Genomic DNA, 22,449 nt, shown 5'->3' with positions numbered 1-22,449 from the left:
ACAACATGAAGAGAAATAACATCCGCATCATAGGGGTTCCCGAAGAAGAAGAAAAAGAACAAGGGATAGAGACTTTGTTCAATCATATCATAGCTGAAAACTTCCCTAAATTAATGCAAGAGAAACTCTCACAAATCCAAGAAGCACAGAGGACTCCATTAAAGAGAAACACAAAGAAACCTACACCAAGACACATCATAATTAAAATATCAAAGCTAAGCGATAAAGAGAAAATATTAAAAGCTGCAAGAGAAAAAAAAGTTATCACCTACAAAGGAGCCCCCATAAGGATGACATCTGACTTCTCAACAGAAACACTTGAGGCCAGAAGGGAATGGCAAGAAATATTCAAAGTAATGCAGAACAAGAACCTACAACCAAGACTACTTTATCCAGCAAGGCTATCGTTTAAAATTGAAGGAGAAATAAAAAGCTTCCCAGACAAAAAACAACTCAAGGAATTCATTACAACCAAACCAATGCTGCAGGAAATATTAAGGGGCCTGGTGTAAACAGATAAAGTGGGAAAAGAATACAGAAAAAAAAAAAAGAAAAAGGAATACACCTTTAAAGAAGAAAATGGCAATAAACAACTACATATCAATAATAACCTTAAATGTAAATGGATTAAATGATCCAATCAAAAGACATAGGGTAGCTGCGTGGATAAGAAAACAGGACCCATACATATGTTGTCTACAAGAGACACACCTTAGAACAAAAGACACACACAGATTGAAGGTAAAAGGATGGAAAAAAATGTTTCATGCAAATGGAAATGAAAAAAAATCTGGGGTAGCAATACTTATATCAGACAAATTGGACTTTAAAACAAAGGATATAGTAAGAGATAAAGAAGGCCACTACATAATGATAAAGGGAGTAATCCAACAGGAAGATATAACTATTATAAATATCTATGCACCTAATATAGGAGCACCCAAATATATAAAACAGACTTTGATGGATTTAAAGGGCGAGATCAACAGCAATACTATAATAGTAGGGGATTTCAATACCCCACTAACATCACTAGATAGATCCTCAAGAAAGAAAATTAAAGAAACAGCAGACTTATTGGAAACACTAGATCAACTCGATTTAATAGATATCTTCAGAACCTTTCACCCTAAAGCAGCAGAATATACATTCTTTTCAAGTGCTCATGGTACATTCTCTAGGATAGACCACATGTTAGGGCACAAAAGTGCTCTCAACAAATTTAAGAAGACTGAAATCATATCAAGCACTTTCTCCGATCACAACGGCATGAAACTAGAAATGAATCACAGCAGAAAAGCTCAAAAATTCTCAAACACATGGAAACTAAATAGCAGGGTGTTAAATAATGAATGGATTAAGAATGAGATCAAAGAAGAAATAAAGAAATTCCTAGAAACGAATGACAATGAGCATACAACAACTCAAAATTTATGGGACACAGCGAAAGCAGTGCTGAGAGGGAAGTTCATAGCACTACAGGCACACTTTCAGAAGCTAGAAAAAGCTCAAATAAACAACTTAACCCTGCATCTAAAAGAATTAGAAAAAGAACAGCAAGTAAAGCCCAAATGTAGTAGAAGGAAGGAAATAATAAAGATCAGAGCAGAAATAAATGACATAGAGGCTAAAGAAACAATACAGAGGATCAATGAAACTAGGAGCTGGTTCTTTGAAAAGGTAAACAAGATTGATGCACCTTTAAGTAGACTCACCAAGAAAAAGAGAGAGGACTCAAATAAATAAAATTAGAAATGAGAGAGGAGAAATAACAACTGACACAACAGAAATACAAAATATTGTAAGAAAATACTATGAAGAACTGTATGCCAAAAAACTAGACAACCTAGATGAAATGGACAAATTCCTTGAAACGTACAATCTTCCAAAAATCAATCTGGAAGAATCAGAAAACTTAAACAGACCAATTACACCAAAGGAGATCGAAACAGTTATCAAAAAACTCCCAACAAAGAAAAGTCCGGGGCCCGATGGCTTCACAATGGAATTCTACCAAATATTCAAAGAAGAACTAACTCCTATCCTTCTCAAACTATTTCAAAAAATTCAAGAGGAAAGAAGACTTCCAAACTCCTTTTATGAGGCGAGCATAATTCTGATTCCAAAACCAGGCAAAGACCACACAAAGAAAGAAAATTATAGGCCAATATCTCTGATGAATATAGATGCTAAAATCCTCAACAAAATATTAGCAAACCGGATCCAACAATATATGGAAAAAATCATACACCATGATCAAGTGGGATTTATTCTGGGGAGGCAAGGCTGGTACAATATTCGTAAATCAATCAATGTGATTCATCACATAAACAAAAAGAAGGAGAAAAACCATATGATAATTTCAATAGATGCAGAAAAAGCATTTGATAAAATCCAGCACCCATTCATGATCAAAACTCTCAGCAAAGTGGGAATACAGGGAACATACCTCAACATGATAAAAGCCATCTATGAGAAACCCACAGCCAACATCATACTCAATGGGCAAAAATTAAAAGCAATACCCTTAAGATCAGGAACAAGGCAGGGGTGCCCCCTTTCACCACTCTTATTTAACATAGTCCTGGAAGTCCTAGCCACAGCAATCAGACAAGAAGAAGAAATAAAAGGCATTCAAGTTGGAAAAGAAGAAGTAAAACTATCATTATTTGCAGATGATATGATATTGTATATAGAAAACCCTAAAGTCTCAGTCAAAAAACTACTGGACCTGATAAATAAATTCAGCAAAGTGGCAGGATATAAAATCAATACTCAGAAATCAGAAGCATTTTTATACACCAACAATGAACAGTCAGAAAGAGAAATTAAGGAAACAATCCCCTTCACAATTACAACCAAAAAAATAAAGTACCTAGGAGTAAACTTAACCAAGGAGACTAAAGACTTGTACTCGGAAAATTACAAAACATTGATAAAAGAAATCAAGGAAGATACTAACAAGTGGAAGCATATACCGTGCTCATGGTTAGGAAGAATAAACATCATTAAAATGTCTATATTACCCAAAGCAATTTATAAATTCAATGCAATACCAATTAAAATACCAATGACATACTTCAAAGATATAGAAAACATATTCCAAAAATTTATATGGAACCAAAAAAGGACACGAATAGCCTCAGCAATCTTAAAAAAGAAGAATAAAGTGGGAGGTATCACACTTCCTGATATCAAGTTATACTACAAGGCCATTGTACTCAAAACAGCCTGGTACTGGCATAAGAACAGGCATATAGATCAATGGAATAGAACAGAGAACCCAGAAATAAACCCACAGTTCTATGGACAACTGATATTTGACAAAGGAGGTAAGGAAATACAATGGAGTAAAGACAGCCTCTTTAACAAATAGTGTTGGGAAAATTGGACAGCTACCTGCAAAAAAATGAAACTAGATCACCAGCTTACACCACTCACAAAAATAAACTCAAAATGGATAAAAGACTTGAATGTAGGCCGTGAAACCATAAGCATCTTAGAAGAAAACATAGGCAGTAAGCTCTCCGACATCTCTCGGAGCAATATATTTGCTGATTTATCTCCACGGGGAAGTGAAATAAAAGACAGGATAAACAAATGGGACTATATCAAACTAAAAAGCTTTTGCACAGCTAAAGACAACAAGAACAGAATAAAAAGACAAACTACACAATGGGAGAACATATTTGACAATACGTCTGATAAGGGGTTAATAACCAAAATTTATAAAGAACTTGTAAAACTCAACACCAGGAAGACAAACAACCCAATCCAAAAATGGGCAAAAGAGATGAATAGACACTTCTCCAAAGAGGACATACAGATGGCCAATAGGCATATGAAAAAATGCTCAACATCACTAATCATTAGAGAAATGCAAATTAAAACCACAATGAGATATCACCTTACACCAGTCAGAATGGCGCTTATCAACAAAACAACACAGAATAAGTGCTGGCGAGGATGTGGAGAAAAGGGGACCCTCCTGCACTGCTGGTGGGAATGCAGACTGGTGCAGCCACTGTGGAAAACAGTATGGAGATTCCTCAAAAAACTGAAAATCGAACCGCCTTTTGACCCAGCTATCCCACTTTTAGGAATATACCCCAAGGACACCATAGAACGGCTCGAAAAGGAGAAATGCACCCGCATGTTTGTGGTAGCATTGTTCACAATAGCGAAGATCTGGAAACAGCCCAAGTGTCCGTCAGAGGACGAGTGGATTAAAAAACTTTGGTACATATATACTATGGAATACTACTCAGCCATAAGAAATGATGACATCGGATCATTTACAATAACATGGATGGACCTTGATAACATTATACGGAGTGAAATAAGTAAATCAGAAAAAAAACTGAGATGAATCCATACATAGAAGGGACATAAAAATGAGACTCAGAGACATGAACAAGAATGTGATGGCAACAGGGGCGGGGGGGTTGGGGGAGGGGGGAGGAGGTGAAGAAGGAGAGAGGGGTTAGGGGAGGGGAGGGGCACAAAGAAAACCAGATAGAAGGTGACAGAAGACAATTTAACTTTGCAGGAGGGGTATACAGCACAATCAAATGTCAAAATAATCTAGAGATATTTTCTCTCAACATATGTACCCTGATTTATCAATGTCACTGCATTAAATTTAATAAAAAAAAATAAAAATAAAAATAAAAAGCAGTGGTACATATATACAATGGAATACTATGGGGCCATGAAAAAGAAGGAAATATTACGTTTAGCAACAACATGGATGGACCTGGAAACTATTATGTTAAGTGAAATAAACCAGGCAGAGAAAGAAAAAAAAAAAAAAAAAAAGAAAAACTGATGATTGATACTTCTCATCTCTCTCTGTTTTTCTGTCTGTCCCTGTCTATCCCTCTCTGTCTCTGTTAAAAAAAAAAAAAGTTAAAAAAAAATGAAGTAGCTTGATATATTGTTACCTGGAAAAATAGTGTTTATAGTATGGTATGTGAATAAAGCAAGTTGTAGCATAATATGTCTAGATTAGTCCCCTTTCTAGAAAGTATAAAAGAAAAAGTATATACTATATAACTATAGAAAAAAAGTCAAAGTATATGATAACACTGACAGAGGTAACTAACCACTGTTATATGTATGTAACAGTGGTTAGTTACTTCTGGGAAAGTAGAATTGGTGTAGAGAAGTATTTTCTTCCCTCAATTTTATATGAATCCACACAATGGTGGGATTATGGGAAATTTTCACCCCCTGTTTTGTGTTTTCCTAGGGTTTCTTTAAATTGAAAAAACTCCAAAAGTAAATAGGAATGAGTGATTTAAAGAATGTTTTGAGAACATATTTATATCCCAGATATTAATGTCGCTTTTGAGGTTTTTAAATATTATTGATTCAGTGTAATCTTATCCTACACCAAAAATGCTTTTCCAAGATTTCTGAGAGTTCTAGAGCTTACAGTAGCTTTTATTTTGGAGTCTGCTTCTGCCTAATTCCAGACTCATCCACTCCTCACCTTCTAAAGCTGCGCTTTCCTTTCTGCTCCATGCCACCCTAGCTGCAGAGTGCAGCCCCTCCTTTGATTTCTCCCCTCCTTCCAGCTTTTACACTGGGCATTTGCATGTGTAGCACCTTTTCTGAAGATTTAGGGAGGCAGAAAAGGTTTGCATTTAAAATATTGCAAATAGGCCCTGGCCAGTTGGCTCAGCGGTAGAGCGTTGGCCTAGCGTGCGGAGGACCCGGGTTCGATTCCCGGCCAGGGCACACAGGAGAAGCACCCATTTGCTTCTCCACCCCTCCGCCGCGCTTTCCTCTCTGTCTCTCTCTTCCCCTCCCGCAGCCAAGGCTCCATTGGAGCAAAGATGGCCCGGGCGCTGGGGATGGCTCTGTGGCCTCTGCCTCAGGCGCTAGAGTGGCTCTGGTCGCAACATGGCGACGCCCAGGATGGGCAGAGCATCGCCCCCTGGTGGGCAGAGCATCGACCCTGGTGGGCGTCCCGGGTGGATCCCGGTCGGGCGCATGAGGGAGTCTGTCTGACTGTCTCTCCCCGTTTCCAGCTTCAGAAAAATGAAAAAAAAAATATTGCAAATAATTTAATGGGCTGTTAAACATCTTTCTTTTTGAAAGACTTTCAGTCACTTTTCTACCTTCTCACCTTTTCCGTCACTAGTAGATATGGCCCCTGCTGTGTTGTCTCCTTACACTAGCAACACACCTTCTTCTCTCCCGTCTCTTTTTTCTGTTCTTCCCATGGGTCCTGAATTCTTTATGTGACTTAAGCAGAGAAGGTCGGGTATCTCTTCTATTTCCTAATGTCCTGGAGGCCATATCTCACACCAAAACAACCTGTCGAGGTCTATTCCTCAACAATAACAGTTACTTACCCAAGAGGAACTTCGGTGCCTGCTGTTAAAATAATAGTTTCCTCTGTTTCACTACATGTACTGGTTATAAGTGTAACTGATAAAGTAGCACATTAGTTATCTTTATTAACTCTCTCTGAGTTTTTTCTTCTTTCTGAGTAAAGCCTTACCCTTTAGGCGGTGGTGTTGATAAATGAGTTCTAACTGAACTTGGCTTCCTGCTGTGAAACCGAGGGGTTGTGAAATGTTGGCATTATTATGACATCTAATTACATTTTTCTTTTATTAGGATCAGGGAGCAAACAAGGGACTTATGCTTAGGCTAGAACCTCTTTGCTAAAAAGTTAGCTTTTGTGATGAAAGTGTAAGCAGACATGCAATTTATAAACTTGCAAATTATTATTCCTTGACAGAACTTTAGTCTGATAGTTATTCTATGAAAACACGGTCCTGTGGCATTAAGAGACCTAACCAAAGTCAGTGTAAGATTTACTGTTAAATACTTTCCAAATGACCAGTCTCACTTAAAATTCCCAGTGTTGGGAGCAATTCTGTATTTCACTAGTCAGCGCACTCACCGTTTTCCAAAGACATTCTCATCTCTCTCCTCCAGCTTCCAACACCCTTCCTTTCTTTTCATTCTCAGCTATGATCTTATTTATTTTCCTGAGAAAACAGAAGCAAACCAACCTCCTGTTGTAACCCCACACCCTGCCTTTCATCCTCTTACAGTGGACGGAGGCCAGTCCTTTCATTTGTGTACAGAATCCCACCCCTCTGTGTACTTGTGGCCTGAGCGCTTACCATTATCGCGGCACTCCTCAATAATCACAGTTTACCTTTTACATTAGATAATTCCTGTACGCATACAAACATGCCATCATAAGTTCTGTGTTCAAAGAAATTCCTTTTAGCTTTTCTTGATTTATAGTTCAATCCGGCTACTACTCTATTTTATTTTTTTTACTGAGAGGCAGGAAAACAGAGACAGACTCCCACATGCTCTCTGACTGGGATCCACCCGGCAAGATCCCTACCGGGTGATGCTCTGCCCATCTGGGGTTGCTGCTCTGTTGCTTGGCAACCGAGCTATTTTAGCATCTGAGAGGCCACAGTGCCATCCTCAGCACCTGGGGCCAACTTGCACAAACCTTTTGAGCCATGGCTGTAAGGGGATGCGAGAGAAAGAGAGAGAAAGAGAGAGCGCAAGCAGGGGGAGGGGTGGAGAAGCAGAAGGTCACTTCTCCTGTGTGCCCTGTCTGGGAATCGAACCTGGGACTTCCACACACCAGGCTGATGCTCTGCCACTGAGCCAACCGGCCAGGGCACACTCCATTTTTTTGTTCCCCTTAGAGAAAAGTTCCTTGAAAGCATGTCCTGACCTCACCAGGTTTTCCAGTCAGGTTTTCATTCCGCCACTCAACTGAAACTACAGTTGTCAAGGTTTCTGGTGACTTCCCTGTCACTGCGTCCGGCGGCCAGTTCTCAGTCCCTGTTTCGCTGTACCTGTGCAGCACTTGGACAGACTACTCTGGCCTTCCTGAAGAGCTTGCTTCACTTGGCTTCTGGAACGTCACCCTTCCTGGTTTCCTTCACCCTCACTGGTCGTTCCATGCATTCTTTCACTGTATCTTCATCTTCCCTGACTTTTAAATACTGGCGAGTCCCAGAGCTCAATTCTTAGACCTCTTTTTTCTCCTCTCTGTTTAATTCCTAAGTAATCTCAACCAGTTTCATTGCTTTTATTCTCATTTTTATTGTGGTGACTCCTAAATTTGTATCTTAAGCTTCAGTCTTCTTTGAACTCCAGACTTGCTTGTTTTAATGCCTGGGCTGCATTTTGGGGGATGTCTAATGGGTATCTGTTTAGTATATAATGTTATAGTAATTAAATATATAGAAATATAAAAAATATGGAAGATATATAAAAATAATTAAGATATATTAAAATTAAGGAAATTAAATAAACTTATGATGTCTGGATAGGAATTAATATATATATATAGTGTGTGTGAAGTTATACATAGATAAAAAGTGGCTTGATGTCATAACTCTAATGTGATAAACAGACTTTGACTTTTTTTTTTTTGACTTTCAAGCAGGGCCCAGTTAGTGTGTGTGTGAAGTTATACATAGATAAGAAGTGGCTTGATGTCATAACCTTGTAAGTTAACGTAAATAAAAACATCTTAAAAAGTGGTTTGATGTAACATTTCAATAGATTAACATAAAAGGAGTTCCCTATAAGGAACTCTCAAAAAGGTGGTTAGAGGTGATAATCCTGTAGATTGACACCTGTTAGAAGGCGTTGGCCAGAAAAGATACTAAAGCTGAGGGGCCGCCTGCTGCAGTAGTCGCCCAGACTCCAATGTGAATGTGGATTGTCTCCACGCCGCTCTGAACTCTGACCAAAGACAGCCGAGAGGAGCACGCCGACGGGGCCCCCTTAAGCTGTACCCAGGCACGCCAAAAGGATTTGTGAGTAATAAATTGCCTGTGTGATTCTTGCAACTAACTTGTGTGTTGGTTGTGTTTTTCCTCTGGTGGCAGTTAGTGTCAGCACTTATCAGTAGCATCTTCACAGCCGCCTCAAGAGTAGTCTCGAAGAGGCCCTGGCTGGTTGGCTCAGTGGTAGAGCATTGGCCTGGCGTGTGGAAGTCCCAGGTTCGATTCCCAGCCAGGGCACACAGGAGAGGCGCCCATCTGCTTCTCCACCCCTCCCCCTCTCCTTCCTCTCTGTCTGTCTCTCTCTTCCCCTCCTGCAGCCGAGGCTCCATTGGAGCAAAGATGGCCCAGGCGCTGGGGATGGCTCCATGGCCTCTGCCGCTAGAGTGGCTCTGGTGGCAACAGAGCCACGCTCCGGATGGGCAGAGCATCGCCCCCTGGTGGGCGTGCCGGGTGGATCCCGGTCGGGCGCTTGCGGGAGTCTGTCTGCCTCCCTGTTTCCAACTTCAGAAAAATACAAAAAAAAAAAAAGAGTAGTCTCGAAGAGGCTGCCAGCTTGCTGATAAGCAGGAGTGTCCCACTGCACGGGGAAGTCGATCAGGGACACCTGATCGATGTAGAGCTTGGGCTCTACTGGGACAGTATCTCAGACTGAATATATGCTACCCTTTCCCCAGTTTTACTTATTTCACAAACTAGTACTTCTAGCCACTTCTAGTCAACCAAAAATCTTAGAATCATTTTTCTTTTTAAAGATTATATTTATTGATATTTTTAGGGGGGGGAGAGAGAAAGGCATGGGGAAGAGTGGGGATCATCAGTTCATAGCTGCTCTCATACATGCTCTGACTGGACAGGCCCAGGATTTGGAACCTCAGCATGCCAGATCAGTGCTCTGTCCACTGCGCCACCACAGCTCCGGCTCTTAGGGTCTTTCTTGACTCTACTTTCACATCCGATATCCAGCCCACGAGTAAATCTGACCAGCTCTATCTCAGTGTAGACCGAGAACCTGACCATTTCTTACCGCCTCTGCCCGCTCTCCCCGTGGTCTCAGCTACTGCCATCTCTTCCCTGGGTGACTGCAGTAGCTTTTTAACTGGTCTTCCTGTTTCCAGTGTTGGCCCCTATGGTTTTTCCTCCACACAGTAATCGGAGTGATCCATTTAAAACATTATTTCCCTGATTAAACTTTTTCAATGGTTTTGCATCACATTTCGAATCTAAAAATCCTTGCCTTGGTCTGCAAGATACTGAGTGATTTGGCTCCCGGCAACTGTGCTGACTTTGTCTTCTACCTCCGACTCCCTCATCGGTTTGCAGCCACAACCATCTCCTCACTGTTGTTTTAACACAGCAGACATATTCCTGCCTTCACACTGCTGTCCCTTCTGCCTGTGTGTTCTTCACCCAGGTTTTCACGTGGCTTCATTCTTCATTTCATTTAGTTCTCTACTCAAATGCCAGTTCATCATAGAAGCCTTTTTGATCATGCTGTTTGAAATAGCACCCTATTCCCCATGTCCTGCCTGCCCGCAGTCTCTATTCTGTATCCTTCTTCATTTTTCTACTGCAGTGTTTATCACTTCTTCATATTTTCTATTTATTTTTCTCCCTTTTGAAGGTTCTATGATGTTTCATTGCTGTATCCCAGCACCTAGAATATTACCTGTGGCACTCAGTGTTTGTTGAGTGAATGAATGAATGAATGGATTGGGATTGTTACTGTGAAAGGTGCTGCTTTGAACGTACCTGTATATGTATTTGCTTGAGTATCTGTTTTCAATTATTTTGGATACGCATGCCTAGGAGTGACATTGCTGGGTCACATGGAAATCTGTGTTTAATTTCTGAGAAACTGCCAGACTCCTTTCTTTCACAGCTGAACCACTTTACATTCCCAACAGCAATGTACAAGAGTTCTCATTTTTCCACATCCTCTCTAACACTTATTATTTTTATATTTTTATTATTATTATAGTCATCCTGGTGGGTGTGAAGTGGTTTTATTAAAAATTAAATTTATTGGGGTAACATTGGTTAATAGGATCATGTAGGTTTCAAGTATACATGTCTGTGATGCATGATCTGTATATTGCATCATGTGCCCACCACACACAATCAAATGCTCTTCTGTCCTCATATCTTTGGCCCCCATTACCCTTTACTGCGCTACCCCCTTCCCTCCGGGACCCACCACACTGTTGTCTGGGTCTCTGAGTTTCAGTTTTCTACCCCCATATGAGTGAAGTCATATGGTTTTTAGCTTTATCAAGTGGTTTCTCATTGTGGTTTTGATTGTATTTCCTAATTACTAATGATATTGAGCATCTTTTCGTGTGCTCGTTGGCCATTTGTGTATCTTTTTTTGGAGAAAAGATTTTTTTTGACAACTATTATAACACTATTCTATTTGATGAAGTCTTCTCCTGTTTTGGTTAAATATCTCTTGATTATAACCCTAGTGTGTGCTATTAGAACAGAAGTTGGTACACTATGGCCTGTGGACTAAATTTAGCTCACTGCCCATTTTTATGTGGCCTGCATGGTAAGCATGATTTTTACCTTTTAAATGGTTTGGGGGAAAATCAAACGAAGAATATTTCATGACACACAAATGATATGAATTTTTTTTTTTACAGAGACAGAGAGAGTCAGAGAGAGGGATAGATAGGGACAGACAGACAGGAACGAAGAGAGATGAGAAGCATCAATCATCAGTTTTTCGTTGTGACACCTTAGGTGTTCATTGATGGCTTTCTCATATGTGCCTTGACTGCGGGCCTTTAGCAGACCAAGTAACGCCTTGCTCGAGCCAGTGACCTTGGGTTCAAGCTGGTGAGCTTTTTTTTTTGCTCAAGCCAGATGAGCCCGCTCTCAAGTTGGTGACCTCGGGGTCTCGAACCTGGATCCTCCGCATCCCAGTCCAATGCTCTATCCACTGTGCCACCGCCTAGTCAGGCAAATGATATGAAATTTAAATTTCAGTGTTTATAAATAAAGTTTAGTTGAAGACATAGCCGTACCCATTCATTTATATACTGCCTGGCTGTTTTCACACCTTAACAGCAGAGTTCAGCAGTTGCAATAGAGGCCATATGGCCCACAATGCCTAAATATTTAATGCCTGACTCATTGCAGAAAAAAATTGCCTGCTCTGTGTCCTACTCTGTTCAGGCTGTTATAACAACAGATACTTATTTCTCACAGTTCTGGAGGCTGGGAAGTTTAAGATCAAGGCACCAGCAGATTTATTGTCTGGTGAGGGCCCCATTTCTAATTCATAGATAGCCACTCACTTACTGTGTCCTCACATGGCAGAAGGGACAGGGAGTTTTTTTGGATCTCTTTTATAAGGTCACTAATCTTATTCATAAGGGCTCCACCCTCATGACCTAATTACTTTCCAAAGGTCCCACCTTCTAACGTCACATTGGCGGTTATGTTTCAACATATAAATTGGGCGGGGGAACACAAACATTCAGTCTGTTGGACCCTGTATTAAAAAGTCTTTGTACTTAGCTTCTGACTTTTTTAAAATTTTTTTTATTTTTTTTATTTTTCCGAAGCTGGAAACGGGGAGAGACAGTCAGACAGAGTCCCGCATGCGCCCGACCGGGATCCACCCCACACGCCCACCAGGGGGCAATGCTCTGCCCCTCCGGGGTGTCGCTCTGTTGAGACCAGAGCCACTCCAGCGCCTGGGGCAGAGGCTGAGGAGCCATCCCCAGCGCCCGGGCCATCTTTGCTCCAATGGAGCCTTGGCTGCGGGAGGGGAAGAGAGAGACAGAGAGGAAGGAGAGAGGGAAGGGTGGAGAAGCAGATGGGCGCTTCTCCTGTGTGCCCTGGCCGGGAATCGAACCTGAGACCCCTTGCACGCCAGGCTGACGCTCTACCACTGAGCCAACCGGCCAGGGCCAGCTTCTGACCTTTTAACAACCATGTTCATTGATGACCAGACAAGCCCTTAGGAGAGTAAAAATATACTTGTGGAGAGGGCTCAAAAGTCTAGTATTCAGTTTAGTTCTTATAGATGACCAAATGTTTTTTTATTTTGATAGATCTTAACTCCAAGGTTAAATGATTAATGATAGGAACAAAATGTAAAATTCCTAAAGCATTACTTAAATTCCAACTATCACTATCATTGACTAGTGATAGTAGTGGAGTCTCAGTAAGGTTCCAGCTCTCACAACACATTCTAATTTCATGATGTCACCTCTAAACACTCCTTTGGCTCTGAATTCTGAAATTATGATTCTAACATTGAATGTCAGCACTTTATTATGTTGCTCAATATCCCATTGAACAGGAGCATTCTGTATCCCAGAACTTACAGAGCTCTTCTGTAACTCAATTATTTTGAAGATTTGTCTGCTCTGTTTGAGTAACAGAATCTTCTTATCCTTCAAGATTTCTTTGAATTTTTTTCAAATGAGACTTCAATTTGATTTGTATCCATATTGTATTGATTTCAGTAGATGTGCATTTTGTTAGGAGGTTGTTAATGAGTCATTGACATGCTCTGTGTAGGCCTTTTGTTGTTGTTGTTGTTTTATTTTTTCGTATTTTTCTGAAGTGAGAACCAGGGAGACAGAGAGGCAGACTCCTGCATGCGCCCGACCAGGATCCACCCGGCATGCCCCTAGGGGGCGATGCTCTGCCCATATGGGGCGTTGCTCCTTTGCAACAGGAGCCATTCTAGCACCTGAGGAGGAGGCCATGAGGCCATCCTCAGTGCCTGGGCCAGCTTTGCTCCAATGGTGCCTTGGCTGGAGGAGGGGAAGAGAGAGACAGAGAGAAAGGAGAGGGGAAAGGGCAGAGAAGCAGATGGGTGCTTCTCCTGTGTCCCCTGGCCAGGAATTGAACCGGGACTTTCACACACTGGGCCAATGCTCTACCACTGAGCTAGCCAGCCAGGGCTTTGTAGGCCTTTTGAACATATGTTGACTTAAGGAAATATCTGTGGTTTAAAAATACCAAGAGGTACATACAAATGGCCTACAGATATATGAAAAGATGCTCATCTTCACTTACTGTTAGAGAAATGGAAATCGAAACTATAATGAGATACCACCTCATACCTGTTAGATTAGCTATTATCAACAAGACAGGTAATAAGTGTTGGAGAGGCGTTGGAGAAAAAGGAACCCCGTTCACTGCTGGTGGAAATGTAAACTGTACAGCCACTATAGAAGAAAGTATGGCAGTTCCTCAAAGTATTAAGACTAGAACTACCGCCTGACCTGTGGTGGCGCAGTGGATAAAGCGTCGACCTGGGAATGCTGAGGTCGCCGGTTCGAAACCCTGGGCTTGCCTGGTCAAGGCACATATGGGAGTTGATGCTTCCAGCTCCTCCCCCCTTCTCTCTCCCTCTCTCTCTCCTCTCTAAAAATGAATAAATGAAAAAAAAAAAAAAAAAAGACTAGAACTACCATATGACTCAGCATTCTCTCTACTGTGTATCTCCCTCCAAAACTAAAAAACATTGGTACGTAAAGACACATGCATCCCCATGTTCATCACAGCATTATTGACAGTGGCCATGACATGGAAACAACCGAACTGTCCTTTGACAGAGGATTGGATAAAGAAGATGTGGTACTTATATACCATGAAATACTACTCAGCCATAAGAAATGATGACATAGTAACATTTACGACAACATGGATGGACCCTGAGAACATTATACTGAGTGAAATAAGTAAATCAGGAAAAGCTAAGAACTATATTATTTTATACATAGGTGGAATACAAAACTAAGACTCGTGGACACAGATAAAAGTGAAGTAGTTACCAGGGGAAAGAGGTTGTGGGGGAGGGGAGTAAAGAGGGACAAATACACGGTGACAGAAAATGATTTGACTTTGGGTGATGGGCACACAACATGATCAACAGCTCAAATGCTATAGAAATGTTTCCCTGAAACCTATGTACTCTTATTGATCAATGTCACCTTGTTACATTTAATTTTCTGAATAAAATAAAATACCAAGAGGTAAAGAAAATTACACTCAATCATACACCTCCAATTTCTATAACAATATAGTATTACCATAAACGGAATACTGTATACCCAAATAATAATGTTATTGTGGAATCTACACTCTTATATTCTGCTGAGATATTTATAGTTAAGGGAAACTGAATTTTGTTTTTTGTTTTTTTGTATTTTTCTGAAGTTGGAAACGGGGAGGCAGTCAGACAGACTCCCGCATGGGCCCGACCGGGATCCACTTGGCACGCCCACCAGGGGGCGATGCTCTGCCCATCTGGGGCATCGCTCTGCCCATCTGGGGCATTGCTCTGCCACAATCAGAGCCATTTTAGCGCCTGAGGCAGAGGCCACAGAGCCATCCTCAGCGCCCGGGCAAAGTTTGCTCCAAAGGAGCCTCAGCTGCAGGAGGGGAAGAGAGAGAGAGGAAGGAGAGGGGGAGGGGTGGAGAAGCAGATGGGCGCTTCTCCTGTGTGCCCTGGCTGGGAATCGAACCCGGGACTCCCGCATGCCAGGCCGACGCTCTACCACTGAGCTAACCGGCCAGGGCCGGAAACTGAATATTTAAGAGTCAAGTTCAGTTCATTCCTAAAGAAAGAAAATTTGTAGCTATTGAATTATGGGTGAGATTTTATTAAGGTAAGAGCCCCCAAACCCTAGAGAGTGCTTACAGTAGGTATTAACATCACCAAATAAGTAGATGCAGTGCTCTTGTCCCTCAAGGCCTTTCAGCTTTCAAACCAACTCAGCTGCTATGATTCCCAAATACTTATCTTCTCTCATGAGGATACAAGGTTCTCTTCTGAATGAAGTCTTGTAAACCTCTAGTACAGTGGTAGTCAACCTGGTCCTTACCACCCACTAGTGGGCGTTCCAGCTTTCATGGTGGGCGGTAGCGGAGCAACCAAAGTATAAGTAAAAAGATAGATTTAACTATAGTAAGTTGTTTTATAAAGATTTATTCTGCAAAACTTAGTGAAAATCTGACATAAAGTACTTGGTAAGTAATTATTATTATATGCTTTAACTTGCTGTAACTCTGCTTTATAAATTTTATAAAGTAAAGTTACTTCCCTACTTTATAAATCACTATTACTGTGGAAATGGTGGGTGGTTAGAAAATTTTACTACTAACAGAGATACAGAAGTGGGTGATAGGTATAAAAAGGTTGACTACCCCTGCTGTAGTAGAACCAGGCTGATGTATGTCTTTTTGTATTTTTATTGATTTATAGATTCTTAACTCCTTGATTGGTAACTTTGCTAATTAAGGAAGCTCACTTTAATAAAAGTATTGTGTTTAGATGCTTGTTATTAGAAGCTGTGTGCCAAATGCTATTTAAAAATCCAATCATTGCCCTGGCAAGTTGGCTCAGTGGAAGAGCATCGACCTGGCGTGCAGGAGTCCCGGGTTCGATTCCCAGCCAGGGCACACAGGAGAAGCGCCCATCTGCTTCTCCACCCCTCCCCCTCTCCTTCCTCTCTGTCTCTCTCTTCCCCTCCCACAGCCTGGGCTCCATTGGAGGAAAGTTGGCCCGGGCGCTGAGGATGGCTCCGTGGCCTCTGCCTCAGGCGCTAGAATGGCTCTGGTTGCAACAGAGCGATGCCCCAGATGTGCAGAGCATCGCCCCCTGGTGGGCATGCCGGGTGGATCCCAGTCGGGCACCTGCGGGAGTCTGACTGCCTCCCTGTTTCCAACTTCAGAAAAATACAAAAACAAAATTTTTTTTTAAAAACACCAATCATTAAGGTTAAGAAGGTTTATTGCTCACAGTGCTTTACATAACTGACTCCAATGGTGTTACAGAGCCATTGATCTAGTGTTATCTTAAACATGCCTATCTGTGATGTGTTTGTCCATTATTCGAACCTATCAACACAATAAAGTATTTTTTAATGTTTATTTTATTGATTTTAGAGAGAGAGGAAAGGAGACAGAGAGAGTGGAACAGGGACATTGATTTGCTCCTGTATGTGCCCTGACCAGGGATTGAACTGGCAACCTCTGCGCTTCAGAACAATACTCTGACCAACTGAGCTATCCAACCAGGGCATGATCAAGTCTCTTTTTGCAAAAGAGAGGGAGAGAGAGAAGAGAGAGAGATGAGAAGCATCAACTTGTAGTTGTGTCACTGTAATTGTTCATTGACTTGCTCATATGTGCATTGACGTGGGGGCTCAAGGTGAGCCAGTGACCCCTTGCTCAAGCCAGCGACCTTTGGGCTCAAGCCAGTGATCTTTGAGCTCACACCTGTGACCATGGGCTGTATGAGCCTGCTCTCAAGCCAGCAACCACGGAGTTTCGAATCTGGGTCCTCAGCATCCCAAGTCAACACTCTGTTTACTGTGCCACCACTGTTCGGCGATAAAGTCTTAATAGTCAATTAAATAAACGACATTTGTTCACTGAAAAAAAGAGAGGGTTTGTTGCTGTTGTGCTTCAGGCTGCTACCCCATATGAAATCTGTAGTTGCTTTAATGGTATTTACTTTGTTATCAAGAATTCCTACTCTGCTTTCAAAGTTGGGTTCCACTTGGGTCTGTTTATATTCTAAAATCTTATTTTAGTATTTTCCATTAGGGTATGGCTTATCCTCATCTGATGTAGAACTGAGGTGTTTAGAGAATGAGCATAAGTAGGTGTTACTTCGTCTATATCCTTTGATCAGCTTTTGAAAATCCAGATACCTAGGTTGCACTTTTTTTTTTTGGTATTTTTCTGAAGCTGGAAACGGGGAGAGACAGTCAGACTCCCTCATGCGCCCGCCCAGGATCCACCCGGCACGCCCACCAGGGGCAACGCTCTGCCCACCAGGGAGCGATGCTCTGCCCCTCTGGGGCGTCGCTCTGCCGTGACCAGAGCCACTCTAGCGCCTGGGGCAGAGACCAAGGAGCCATCCCCAGCGCCCGGGCCATCTTTGCTCCAATGGAGCCTTGGCTGCGGGAGGAGAAGAGAGAGACAGAGAGGAAGGAGAGGGGGAAGGGTGGAGAAGCAGATGGGCGCTTCTCCTTATGTGCCCTGGCCGAGAATCGAACCCGGGTCCCCCGCATGCCAGGCCGACACTCTACCGCTGAGCCAACCGGCCAGGGCTAGGTTGCACTTTATACCAAGTAAATCAGAATGTATGGAGTAAGAGCCATGGGTATATATATATATTTTTAAAGATTGCATTGTTCAGCATGGTTTAGAAACCACTGCTTTACTTATTAGCCATATAACTTAGAGCAGGGATAGTCAACCTTTTTATACCTACCGCCCACTTTTGTATCTCTGTTAGTAGTAACATTTTCTAACCGATTCCACAGTAATGGTGATTTATAAAGTAGGGAAGTAACTTTACTTTATAAAATTTATAAAGCAGAGTTACAGCAAGTTAAAGCATATAATAATAATTACTTACCAAGTACTTTATGTCAGATTTTCGCTAAGTTTGGCAGAATAAATCTTTATAAAACAATTTACTATAGTTAAATCTATCTTTTTATTTATACTTTGGTTGCTCCGCTACTGCCCACCATGAAAGCTGGAATGCCCACTAGTAGGCAGAAGGGACCAGGTTGAATACCACTGGCTTAGAGCAGTGGTCCCCAACCCCCGGGCCACGGACTGGTACCAATCCGTGGGCCATTTGGTACCGGTCCACAGAGAAAGAATAAATAACATGAAACATTGTCAGAATAACAAATTTAAATACAGCCTGAATAATGAGGACATGCTTGTTCCTCCTTTAACTTATCCCAATAAATATCGTAAGTTCGACAATTATATTTAAAAATACCACAGTTTTTACGCCGGTCGCATAATTTTATTTTGTGCATTTATCCATCCCACTCTAAAGGCCAGTCCGTGAAAGTATTTTCTGACATTAAACCGGTCCATGGCCCAAAAAAGGTTGGGGACCACTGGCTTAGAGGGTCTTACCCCCAGTGTCTATTTACTCCTCAGCATTAATTAGATGGCCTTATAATAACACATTTTAGTTACTTGGAAAAAATGTGCTATATATATTAACATTATCATTATTATCACTATTATTTAGATGGTAAAAAAGCCATTTTTGTGATGAAATATACATAATAAATTTACCATATTCATTTTTAAGTGTATATTTCAATAGCGTTAAACACATTCACATTGTTGTACTACCATCACCATCTCCAGACTCTTTTTCATCTTCTCAAACTGAAACTCCAGGTCCATTACACATAACTCCCTTCCCTGCAGCCTTGGTGACCAACCACCACTCTACTTTCTATCTCTATAAATCTGATGACTCCTGGGACCTCATATAGAAATCATACAGGATTTGGCTTTCTGTGACTGACTTATTTCAATTAGTGCATGTCTTCAAGATTCGCTCATGTTGTAGCTGTGTCAGGATTTCTTTCCTTTTTAAGGTTGAATAATATTCCATTGTATGTACATACAGTGGATAGCATGTATTAATAGTATATACCCGTGGTGGAATATTAGTGTTTATCCATTCATCCATTGATGGACTTGGATTGCTTCCACCTCTTGTCTATTGTGAATCATTTTGCTGTGATCATGGATGTGCCAGAAGCCAATTTTATTTATTTTTTTGTTGTTGCAATCGTGAAAGGGATTATTCTTTTGAGTTCATTCTCAAATGTTTCATTGTTGGCATATAGAAAGGCTATTGACTTTTTTTTTTAATGTTATTTATTTATTTATTTTAGAGAGGAGAGAGAGAGAGAGAAGGGGGGAGGAGCAGGAAACAACTCCCATATGTGCCTTGACCAGGCAGCTCCAGGGTTTCGAACTGGCAACCTCAGTGTTTCCAGGTCGACACTTGATCCACTACGCCACCACAGGTCAGGAAGAAGCCAATTTTAAGTGATAAACTGATGGTCTGTTCTCCCTTAAGATGCTCATCTGGAGTTGCTTGGTCTTTGTGGGTAGATGTTGGTGGAGTGCACCAGATGCGCGCGCAAGTACGTGCCCGTGGTGACTGGTCTTTTTACACAATATGGTAGAAATTAGATATTGCTTTCTAGATTTACTCAAAGGTGGTAGTGAGTTATTTTATTAAATCTGCTTTCTCGCTCAAGCTGTGGATCAATCCCACAGAAGCTGTGTTTTACTAACATAGTGACAAGAGTCCCTGTCTAGAATGAAATAAAAGATTCATGCTGTATAGTTTAATCTAACTCTGAAATGCCGATAGGGCAAAATTGTAAGCTTCAAAACCAACCTAAAAAGGCTCCTGTATATGTTACGACTTTAGAAGTCATATGAACTAATTAGATCCAACCTAGAAGCCTCATTAGCATCCTTTTATTTCTGTCTGTGTTACTCAGATAAGCCATTTAGTCTACTTCTGTATACAATCTTAGTTTTTTTGTGTTACGGAACCTTGTACCTGAACTGGAAGCTTCCTTTTTTTATTAGTTTATTTTAGTTTTTTACTCCTTTCCATTCTTAATGAACCACTCTTTGTCTCTTGATGTCTGGAAGAGTATTGCTTTTTTTGGTTTGCTTCTTTTTTCTTTTAGGTGAGGGGAAGAGGGAAGATAGGCAGACTCCAGCATGCACCTCCACCATGACCTCGACCATGATGGGGATCCACCCAGCAACCCCATCAAGAGCTATTTTTAGCACTTTAGGCTGATACACTCCAAAGGAGCTATCCTCAGCACCAGGAGCTACGCTCCAAACCAATCAAGCTACTGGCTGTGGGAGGGAAAGAGGGAGAGAAGGGAGAGAGGGAGAGGGAGAGGGAGAGAAGCAGATGGTTGCTTCTCCTGTGAGCCCTGACTGGGGATTGAACCCCGGACGTCTTATCCCGGACCAGCCCTCTGTCCACTGAGTTACTGGCCAGGGCCTGCTTTCTTTTTACAGATAGTTCAGATAGATGTTTTATAAGAAATCCACTATGTTAGTAAGTGAAAAAGTCATAGGGGCACACAACTTTGAAAAAGTAGTGATCACTTGTTTTAATGTTGTATTGTATTTTTCTTCCCATTGGTTTGAGAGAGAGAGCGAGGCAAGGAGGGAAGGGAGAGAGAGAGGCATCAACTTGTTCTTTTCACTTAGTTGTTCTATTTTAGTTTAACACTGTATTTCTGAAGGCATTTTTACATATTTCCACAACCCACCCACCGATTCTTACAGCATCAAAGAATGAATTTTCATGTGTATTTTTCACCTGCTCCCTTTGACACATTCTTAATCTTTCATTTATAATACAAAGCATTGTATATAAGTGAAACAGACTTGGCCACATCACTGAAGGGCTAGAGACTTTCAACTCTGCTGGTCTTGTTGGGTTAGTAAGCAGGCTGCATCTGTGCGCCCTAAAAGGGAGCATCTGATGAGACAATGATTTTAGAAATATGAGCAGCTCGTTCTTCTTGTCTGAAGACTTGTCTGTCAGATTCTACAGTCTGAGGGGCTATGAGTGAGTAAACAAACCTTCTTTCTTTCCAGATCTCCATCTGCTGGTGGACGTGGCCTGCAAGCAAGAGCACTTTCCAAAGGAGGAAGAGTTAAAAGAGTGAGGATGGATGACAAATGGGATATTGTGCACTAGCTGTGGCTGGAAGCAGACTAGCCTTGCACATAACACACTGTTGGGATTTTTTCAGTTCTGTTCAGGAAACATATTTTTGTTCTGTTTAGAATTTTATTCATTGGAAATTGGGAATTTGGTATTTACTACCCTGTTCAGTTCAGATTGTTTACCTTGACAAACTACTATACATCTAGCAGCCTTTTTTTTTTTTTTTTTTTGCTGCCCAGATCCCTTTCAAATGAAAAGTCCTGGCCTTCTGTTACAGCCAAGAAGCATCTACAAACTGCTGCATCTATGGTACTGGAAAATAATCTGTGTGTGCTGTGTGCTGATTTGTCATCTTGCCACTCAAATTATGGTCAGCACAACTCCAGTGGGGACTTGATCTGTTTCAAATCACAGTGTGATTCTTTTAGAGAAGATTGTGTGAGAAACAAAGGCATGTAAGGTCACCAAGATCACAGGTCTAAATGGTTCGGGAATTCCAGGGAAGTAACTCTGGGAAAGAGCTAATTTTCTAAGTGATTAACCAGGAAATGCTCTTCACTTCCTAACCCAGCATTCTGTTTCAAGAGCAAGGCATCCGGACTGGGACCATCCATCACACTTAACAACTCCTAATTCTTTTATATTAATGGGAGCATTCTTCTATTTTCATATCTTTCTTTAATTTTAATGATACATTATTACAAATAAGGCTTTGTTATATATATATCACTAATTTAAATGTCTTCTAAAGAAAAGTGTTTAACTTGCTAAATATATTTATAAATGCTGGTAGATTTAAAGGTTTAAAGTTTTATATCTTTATTAATATTGCAGGATAGAAGGATAAAGGATGTATGTGTAATATTTTTACTTTGAGGGGAAGTGTACAATGTGTGAACAAAAACATTAAGAGATTTAACACAGTGCTTTCTTATTTTAGATTTTTACACTCAATAAGTATAAATTCTCATCTGTATAGGGTGTATGTGAAAATTTTGGTAGAAACTGATTAGTAGTCATTTAACAGAAGCTTTAGCACCAATATTTTTAATAGTTTATATCTGATTTCGCTTCTGAGAAAATATTGGATAATGGGATAGACTACAACATTTTTATCTTATCTCCTCTGTAGGATTATAAACT

At 41.0% G+C, this 22,449-nt stretch overlaps 1 protein-coding gene across 1 annotated transcript in view; it reads left to right on the top strand.

Moving 5' to 3' along the window:
* HSF5 (heat shock transcription factor 5) overlaps positions 1 to 21,304 on the top strand; it is a 52,125-nt gene extending 30,821 nt beyond the window's left edge. The window contains exon 6 of the mRNA XM_066255521.1: positions 21,234 to 21,304. Coding sequence (XP_066111618.1) covers positions 21,234 to 21,304 — 71 coding nt within the window. The remainder of the gene's footprint in view (positions 1 to 21,233) is intronic.
* Positions 21,305 to 22,449: the final 1,145 nt, after the last annotated feature.

This window comes from Saccopteryx bilineata, chromosome 2, assembly GCF_036850765.1.
Source record: "Saccopteryx bilineata isolate mSacBil1 chromosome 2, mSacBil1_pri_phased_curated, whole genome shotgun sequence".
NCBI classification, from domain to species: Eukaryota; Metazoa; Chordata; class Mammalia; order Chiroptera; family Emballonuridae; genus Saccopteryx; species Saccopteryx bilineata.
Note: the sequence above shows the minus strand (reverse complement) of the source record. Positions and strands in the feature narration are given on the sequence as shown.